The sequence below is a fragment of the Citrus sinensis genome, chromosome 2 (genome assembly GCF_022201045.2).
Source record: "Citrus sinensis cultivar Valencia sweet orange chromosome 2, DVS_A1.0, whole genome shotgun sequence".
Lineage (NCBI taxonomy): Eukaryota > Viridiplantae > Streptophyta > Magnoliopsida > Sapindales > Rutaceae > Citrus > Citrus sinensis.
In genome coordinates, this window is record NC_068557.1 from 1,354,462 (window position 1) to 1,363,539 (window position 9,078).

A 9,078-nucleotide genomic window follows, 5' to 3' on the forward strand; every position below is an offset into this window, starting at 1 on the left:
CTAATGAAATTACCTTTATATTGATGAATTTAGATGATTTATTTCTTTTTTATAATGTTATGTCTCACAGTCTCGGCGTAACTTTAAAAATAAAAATCAACACGCTTGTTTTAAAGTAATTAAAATTACTAACGGTTGCACTTTAAAAATTAAGTTAATTTTATCATAAAAATCTAAAATATTTTTATTATTTTTATTAAAATTAATATTTAAAAGTCATAATTACCACGAACTAACAATATTTATTTCATAACTATAACTTTTTTTATAACAGCCACAATTTTTAAAGCACAGTACATCAATATAAAAGAACACCTAAAAGTCAGCAATGCCTTGATCTCAAAAGCGTAAAAAACGTATAATAAAACTTATACTAAAGGACAATTTTGTCAGCTCAATAAGGATTAGAACCTGTTTCATACAAATGAACAAAATATGTACTTCTTTGGAAAAATATAATAATGCATGGAGTTAGATGATAAAAAACAACAGTTCCAAAGTAAGTAGCTAAAACCCACAACTGCCTTTCAGTTTTCTCCATCTGTTTTGCACTTTTCGACATTTACGAAGCGTCCTCCATCAGTTTCTCTCCAAACAGGGACAGTCACGACACTACAAAGCCTCGATCTCATCGAACTCAACTACTTTAAACTCTCGAAAGCTTCATCAGCTTTTGTTTTCTTTCAGAGGAACCCCCCCAAAAGAGAAAGAAAAAAGCCATTTTTTTTAACTCAATACTTCTCTCTTTTCCTCACATTGGCGCTTCCAATCGTTCAAAGGTACCATTTTTTCTTGCACTTGAAGTTCATTGTGAGATGGGGTTTTGTGTTTTTGGAGATTTATGTGAAATGTAGTAGTGGGTTTGTGCTAAGTTTAGAGAGTGTTTGATTGGTGATTAATTTGTTAGATTTGAAATCAAAGTTCAATATTATTTTAGGAAAATATAAAAGATCGAAGTAAAGTTGGGTACTTTTTCAATTTAGTTTTTATTTAAATGTTAAGCTAATGTGGCTCTATAATTAATGGTACGTGTGATTTTAATTTGTCCTAGTGTAATTGTTTGTGGAGAAAAATGAAAATGCCGGAAAATTACAGAAGCTAAATACCTGGATTCTGTTGTGATTGTATTGGTTTTGTTGAATCTGTTGCAATTTAATCTGTTATTTAGTTGAGAATGATTGATTTACTCTACTGCTCTGGTTAATATGACAGATATAAGTTCATAAATCATAACTGATCAATATTGTTTATGTTTTATCCAATGTGGTTCGGAGAAGTTGATAGTTTTAACTTCCTCGGATGAATCTTTCATTTGGTCACGGGCCGAAAAGAAATAAGAATCTTCAACTTCTCTTATAGGTCTTTTTAATTGGATGTATCTCTGCTTGCACTGAAATCTGGATTATAAACAATCTATGTCTAATCTAGTGCATCATATTGTAATTTAGCACAGAAACACTAATTGTACTGGAGCTGCTCCTTGTATAATTTTACAGGTATTTATTTTCCTCTGCAAGAGTTGGTGCATTGAAAATGGCGGCAACAGCAGCTTGTAGCCTTCAAATGGCAGCAGTAAAGCCATGCATTTCCTCTTCTCACAGAGGTGTCAAAGCAGGTGTTGCAGTTGTTGGTGGCAACTCTAAGGGGGCATCGTGGACCAAGCTTTCTAGTGCTTCTCACATATCATCTGGGCAACCTTTCCTGCGGAGTTTTACATCATCTTCAGTAAAATTTGATAAGGTTGTAACAAGGGCAATGGCTGAATCTAGCACTAACAAGCCTATTTCCGGATTGCCTATTGATTTGAAAGGTCAGTTAATATCCTTGCTCCTCCTCGTCTGTAATAACTGAAAATTAAAAGTTTTGATCCCTAACTAACGATGGAACTAATATTTATAGGTAAGAGGGCATTTATTGCTGGTGTAGCTGACGACAACGGATATGGTTGGGCTATAGCAAAATCTCTTGCTGCTGCAGGAGCTGAAATTTTGGTTGGAACATGGGTTCCTGTAAGCGACTGAACTTTCATTCTGGTGTTTTTCCCTTTAACATTAATGCTGATTTTTCTGTCCTCATAAGAGAATATTCATTTACTGATGTAGAAGCTTCTTTTGTAGGCTTTGAACATTTTTGAAACCAGTCTGCGACGTGGAAAATTTGATGAATCTCGTGTGTAAGTCCTTATACTTGGTTTATTTGGCATTGTAATGGGGTAATTCTGGTGCTTGGACTTACTAAAAATATTTTGATAATCCAGGTTGCCAGATGGTTCTTTGATGGAAATCACTAAAATATATCCCCTAGATGCTATCTATGACAAGCTTGAGGATGTGCCTGAGGATGTAATGAAATATGTAGTTTCTAATGTGTATGCGAAAGTAGGTGACTGCTTCTGCAATAACAATTTTTTCTTGTCATTTTCTGCAGGTAAAATCAAACAAGCGCTATTCAGGGTCCTCTAAATGGACTGTTCAGGTATAGTTCCATACATATTGTTTCATCCGTTTACCACTGAGATTTTCTGTTACCTTCTTATTTGATAACTTGTAACTCATGTGCTCACTGAAAGGTTAGTTTTTCACCAAAAGCTATGATCAGAATTTTTATGTCTCATAGGTCATTCATTAGTTAGCCACAGATCATAATAGCCCCTTTTGGGCCTAACACTAGCTTCACCACAAGCTAATGATAAAGTTGATACTGTTTTCAATGCATTTTAAGAACTGGCTTTTTTTTTTTTTTTTTATTTTGTCCTTGATAATTCAATACCACATTTATTTGATTTGATATGATTTCTGATGTTGTGACTGCTTTCCAAATGTGTTGCAGGAATGTGCTGAATCTGTCAAACAGGATTTTGGCAGCATTGACATCCTAGTGCACTCACTTGCCAATGGACCAGAGGTACCCTGGTTCTGTAAATAAAATCACTGTGATTATCTCGTCTGTTCCTGACAATTTTAATCCGTTAACAGGTGAGCAAGCCTCTGTTGGAGACTTCAAGGAACGGGTATCTTGCGGCTTTATCTGCTTCGAGTTACTCTTATGTTTCTCTACTCAAGCATTTCATTCCATTAATGAACCCAGGCATTTGCTTCATTCTCCAATCTGATAATGCTTTTCATTTTATCTTTCTAGTGCCTTATTATATTATGTACGATTAGGTCAAAAAAGTACATAGGTCGAAAAAGTAAATTTCAAGGATCTAAACTGAGTTTTACTCATGTAGGTGGTTCTTCACTTTCGCTTACATACATTGCTTCCGAGAGGATCATTCCAGGGTATGTTTGCCGTGCATTTTTTTTTGTACCATTAATACTAGTTGATTTGCGCCTTCTTTGCATGTGATAAGTTTTTGAGCTATGTAATTCACAGATATGGTGGAGGAATGAGTTCTGCTAAAGCTGCACTAGAGAGTGACACACGAGTGAGTTTTCATACCTTCTCTGCTCATGCTTTGCTTGTAATCGTGGTTTTCAATTTTTTGTTTAATCTTGATTCTTATTAGTGGCTTTTTCTTGATTGCTTAGGTGCTTGCTTTTGAAGCTGGGAGAAAACACAGAATCAGGGTCAACGCCATCTCGGCTGGTATAGTTGCCACATTATATTATTTTACCTCATTGTCTCTGAGGTTTGCATTTGTCACCTCACATTTTATGAATTGGTTCTCAGGTCCGCTGAGAAGTCGTGCTGCAAAAGCAATTGGATTCATTGATACAATGATTGAATATTCATTAGCCAATGCACCATTGCAGAAAGAATTATCTGCAGGTGATTTTCAAGAATCTCATTATATTTTTATCTTCTTATTATGCCTGAAGGTCTGTTCTTTTTTTATCACGATGACTGAGTTAGATAAATTAACGAAACAGATGAGGTGGGGAACACTGCTGCCTTCTTAGCATCACCTTTGGCCTCCGCCATCACCGGTGCTGTAATCTATGTTGACAATGGTCTGAATGCAATGGGAGTCGGAGTCGACAGTCCAATATTTAAAGACCTTGACATTCCAACAGACAAGCACTAGAAGGGGGTACCCGATTATCAGCACTACCCCACTCCATAGGACACCTAGGTCAGCGGCACCCCTTTTCTTGTGAGAATTTCTGTATTACCTTTTCAGGGATTGAGCTTGAGTATAAACTTTTAGTCAAGTCAACAACTTTAAATTGTGTTTTCAGTGTTAGTGCTTAGTTTGAACGTCTAAACTCAAGGTTTCATTGTGCTTCAATTCAGTTGTAAGATTGCTTCCCAATCTAATAAAACATACCAAAGGTAATCTGAATTCTGAGCCAGATGAGAATTTAAACTCAAAGATGGCAGGAACTATATCTTTGCTCGCAGGTTTCAAAACTCAGATCTCAAATCAACTGAATTAATTGGTACTCGATAATGTGCTGGGATAAAGGAAACTTATATTTTCACTTTTAGGTGTTTGTTCAGAGTTTCTGTTAGATTAATTTTTCGGCTTGCTAAACCAAGCCCTTTTGTGTGTGTTATCTTTTCAATTATATGCAAGCAAATGCTAACCATCCACCAACGTTAACTACTTTCATAGTTGCTCAGAAATTTATTTGAGACAAGTATTAAAGCATTGGATCTTTTGCAGCGTTGGAATACGATTACCAAACATATAGAATTATGATTTGATGGGTCCATTGAGAACCGAAGCCATTTTTGGTCCTTCCTAGTCCCGATCATATAAATCTTGAATGCCAGTGTATGTCATTTATTGAAATCTTATGACGTGTATTTACTAGTGTATAAATATAATTAACTAAGAGAAAATATTCAACAGATTATGCATACAAGTAGTCGAGATTTTTGCTTATAAGAAGCTTTTGAATCACAATAATCCCAGACGGTTCTAAGAAAGGTTTTTTTTTTTCCCGAAATTAATGCAGCAAAGAAGCCTTCTTTATACAAAAACAATTAATTCGCCGTCATAGTTGATAACCAGAATCAAAGCATTCTTCAAATCGCTGTCTTATAAATTAACGCAGCCGAGGAAGATGAAACAGCATCACAAAACCAAAGATTGCGATATAGAATCTACAAAATAAGGTTACCAACTAGGTATTTACCCGCTCCTATATACACATCGGCACCTCTTACTCAGATGATTTTACGCTTGCATCTGAGCATCCTGGTGGATCTTTCAGCAACATCATCTTCAGGAGAGTCTTCCACAACTGATTCTTCTCTTATGACCAAGCCACGGTTCCTAGACAATTTCCTGATTGGCGTTGTGCGTGATGCTCCTTCAGTGTTGTTGTATGAAGCTTGTTCTGCTTGAGGCACTGGTAAAGCATTTGAACTCTCCCTATGTGGCATCAGCTCCTCGCCGGCAGGCACCACATCCTTCATCAACTGCATTACATGTATCATTGAGTTAAGATTTCATGGAAACAATTAGTTCATGCAAGAAACAGAAGAAAATATAAATTAAGCATATGGTGCTGCAAGTAAGTCCACATCATTACTCCATTAACCATGAATAGCACAAGGCATCTAAGAGTCAAGTGCAAGGAAGTTGACAATAACTTACATCTTCTATCCAGTAAGCAAAAGTAACACATCCTATTGAAGGTTCTCACCAAATTTATTTGCAAAGGAAACCAATCAATCATCTTATACTTCTTGTAAGAGTTGGTTTGACAAAACAATATTGCATAATAGCTTCAAAGGCATAATTAATAGTCATCTGATCAGATTCCCTCGACCTATTTTATGCTTAGAATGGACCAATATTGCAATCAGACATACAGCGAATTATCAGATAAACACTGAAACTATCTAATACAGCATATGGATCAAAACTGGTATAGTTAAGAGGAACGTCTAATACAGCATCATAGCTCATAAGAAAAGAATCTTTTTCCATACCTTCCAATCCTTGAAGTCATATCGGAACACAAAGTGACTATATTTGACCTGGCCTGACATAACAGAATCAGCAGAGGGAGCATTCCTAGGTGCTGAAAGAGGGAAAAAGAAAAAAAGTGTGAACCAAAAGCACATAAGGTACACAGCAACCAGGAAAAAGAAACAATTGATCACATTGAAACATATCTTACCAACTAGATGAAAACCATGTTCATTAACAGCTATTTCAACCCGCCCATCTTTAACTAAGAATGACAGAGCAAACAAATTCTCGACTGTCTGTGCAAAAGATCTTCTATTCAAAATCAAACTTTCAAGTCTGACACTTTTCTTTCTTCTTAAGATCTCAAACATTGTTGTCATATTCTTATCGGTATCTGTTTTTTCTACTGCCTCAGAATCATCAACCTGCCAAACATAAACTGTTAGCTTACATAACCTTAAACAGTTGCAAGACCAATTGCAGGGAAAAAAGGTCATGATCCATTGGCAAAGTATATCAATGTAAATCAAGGACCAATATAGTTCACAACACTATAAGAAAACTCTAGTCCAACATCTGTTATAGTGAGGCAAGCATGTCAAGCAGAAATCCCATGCAGGGGAACTTTCAAAGAGTCCATGTAAGACCAGTGAAAATCAAATGTTTATGTACACAATGGCCATTCTCATAGGGCAAAATATGAAACAAAGATAAAATGTCAAGCAAAAAAATAACTTTCAGTATCACAATGTACCTCAATATCCAACATGAAAGCTATACTGAAAATGATGGTAACACATTAAATGTCCACTGATCTTCTTTCTTTACAACTTTTTTTTTCCCCCTTGAAAAATGTCATGATGTGATTCAGAAACAATCATTGCATGTTCAGAGCAACCACAGCTAAATTTCAGTACATTTTCCAATTAAATAGCACCAAATGAAAAAAGAAAAAAATTTCACCTCCTCAGGCTGAGCAGTTTGAGTAGGCTTTTCCCGTTTCTTACGAACCACAACCTTCCTTTGTTTCACCTCAGTCTTCATAGGCCCAAGCCTTTAACCAAACAACATGAAGAAAAGCAAAACCAAAGCAATATGTTAGAACTCAACCACTTAAAGGAAATGTAAACAAGAATAATACATAAATAAAAACTCACATGGTGGAACAGCCATGGCATGCTGATAAAAAGGGTGAAACAGCAAGGCCAACATCTTTCCAATTGATTGACATTTGGGCATTATTATTCCCTTGTGAGGACAATCTGTTACTGTTGGATTCCCCAAACATGGTGAGCAAACAACTGACAAAATCCGTTGGGGTAACACCCTCATTGGACTGTGACTTCACAGAAGTCACCAATGTGCTGGTAATATCCAACAGTGCTTCCGCATCTGCTACCTGCTCCCTTGGCTTTTGCACTGCAAATAAACCCAATTTGGTATTATATCCCAAAAATTTCAAATTCACCCAAATAATAATAGTGGTAATTAACATTTTCCCTAAAACTGATACACAGCAGCTCAAAGAGTTTAAATAAACTGATTTGGTATTCAATTTCGTTATAAAATTCAGATTCATCCTTTAAAAATGGTTCTACATTTTCTGATATTTCTACAAGATAACAATAAAAAATTTCCGAAAAATGTTAAAAGTAATTACCATCTCTATGCAAATTCTGAACTTCTTTGAGGATAGTGTTAAACTTCTTTGAATCCACTCTCGTCAAATCATCTCTCTGATCTGCAAATTTTATTTTTTTAAAAAAAAAAAAAGTTAAATGAATAATAAATATTTAAAAAAATTGAAGCCTCAAATTTTTTCAAAATTATTATTTTTTCTAACCTTGAATCTTGCTCAAAACGGCGAGGTACTTAGAACGAAGAACTCTCCGCTGAACTGTGTCTTGTGGCTGATTCGTCCGAGTCGACTCATTGTCAAGGTTCTCATCGGCGCCGTTTCGACTCAGTTTCTCCCGCTTCACAGTCCTGAGTAGCTGCTCCGACGAGTCGTCGACTCGGCCTCTGCTGCTGCTCCCGGCCTCTCGCTTCACCGCTCTTCTCATGATTCCAGATCCTCAAATCAAAATCAAGAAACAAAAGAGGGGAGAATTTTTTTTTTAACTTTATATTTTCGGAATTTTTGAGAGAAAATGGGGTGTGATTTGAAGAACTGAATGTGTTTTGATATTTGACTTTTTTATTATCAGAGAGCGCGGGCGGGATGAAACTTGAAATAGAGTGGGAGATTTTTTAATTTTTGGGGAAATTGTGTGCGGTGAGAAGTGAATTTTTTATTTTTGAGTTTCTAAAAGAGAAGAATTAGAGTAGGCTCTTCAGTGTGTAAACTGTAAAAGAGAAAGGAAAATAAATAAAAATTGGAAGTAGATTTTCCCGCGCGGCAAGTTTACTCCAATTTGGTGGTTGTCTTATATACATGTGTGTGTATATAAAATTATTTTTAAGTGTGAATGTCTGTATTTTTTTTTTAATGTAAATAAATTTTTAAATTTTAAAAAAAATTAATTTTTTAATAAAGTATAAAATTGTGAAATTTAAAATATTTAAGAGAATTAAAAATTAATTAAAATATATTCGTATGAAAATAAAATAAGGACATCCGCACGGGAGAAAGACTCTCTTCTTATATATATATATATATATATATATATATATATATATATATATAACTCTCATTTGATTGAAACAAATCATTGTAAAATAGGAATGCTTTTATCCTTTGATGAAGGGAACTATGAAAGTATGCAAAAAGATAATATATCCACTAATAATTGGGAACCACTCAATAGTTTAATCCAAATTATACAATCATTTAATTAACCTAGGAAGTTCTCGGAGACCTATGAATGGTTATGGCTATTAATATCGTGTTGTAATTTACAAAATTCTCCAATCATAGGCCAATATATTAAATAGATTTGACCAGATAAATCATTAATAATAAATATCCAAATGGTTTTTCCTTACTTTTTATTTCATAATACCCAAATTGTGATTTGTGTTACAATTCCCATATTCTAAAACACAACACTCAGAAAATTACAAATGTCACATACGACAAAGAAAATGTAGTGCTTGGCATTTTAGTTTTACCGATTTTTAATTAATAAATAACGAAGATACAGTACCAATAATTATAGTTTGTTTAGTTTTATCGAATTAAGCAAGAAGATGCTCTATACACCAGAACA

At 34.8% G+C, this 9,078-nt stretch overlaps 2 protein-coding genes across 2 annotated transcripts; one reads left to right on the forward strand and one right to left on the reverse strand.

Moving 5' to 3' along the window:
- The first annotated feature begins 526 nt into the window (after positions 1-526).
- Positions 527-4,295, forward strand: LOC102609936 (enoyl-[acyl-carrier-protein] reductase [NADH], chloroplastic). Its single transcript, XM_006492594.4, has 13 exons — positions 527-779; positions 1,497-1,810; positions 1,900-2,009; positions 2,118-2,173; positions 2,258-2,342; positions 2,428-2,475; positions 2,830-2,904; positions 2,976-3,087; positions 3,230-3,281; positions 3,376-3,427; positions 3,531-3,588; positions 3,673-3,771; positions 3,873-4,295. Exons 2-13 carry the CDS (start codon positions 1,534-1,536, stop codon positions 4,025-4,027), a joined length of 1,179 nt encoding a protein of 392 aa, XP_006492657.1. The 5' UTR covers positions 527-779; positions 1,497-1,533; the 3' UTR covers positions 4,028-4,295.
- A 511-nt stretch (positions 4,296-4,806) lies between these two features.
- LOC102609635 (non-structural maintenance of chromosomes element 4 homolog A) lies at positions 4,807-8,256 on the reverse strand. Its single transcript, XM_006492593.4, has 7 exons — positions 7,713-8,256; positions 7,530-7,610; positions 7,027-7,288; positions 6,833-6,923; positions 6,078-6,294; positions 5,887-5,978; positions 4,807-5,370 (listed from the first exon to the last, which is right to left on the reverse strand). The coding sequence occupies exons 1-7, from the start codon at positions 7,930-7,932 to the stop codon at positions 5,116-5,118; spliced, it is 1,218 nt and encodes a 405-aa protein (XP_006492656.1). The 5' UTR covers positions 7,933-8,256; the 3' UTR covers positions 4,807-5,115.
- Between the last annotated feature and the right edge of the window lie 822 nt (positions 8,257-9,078).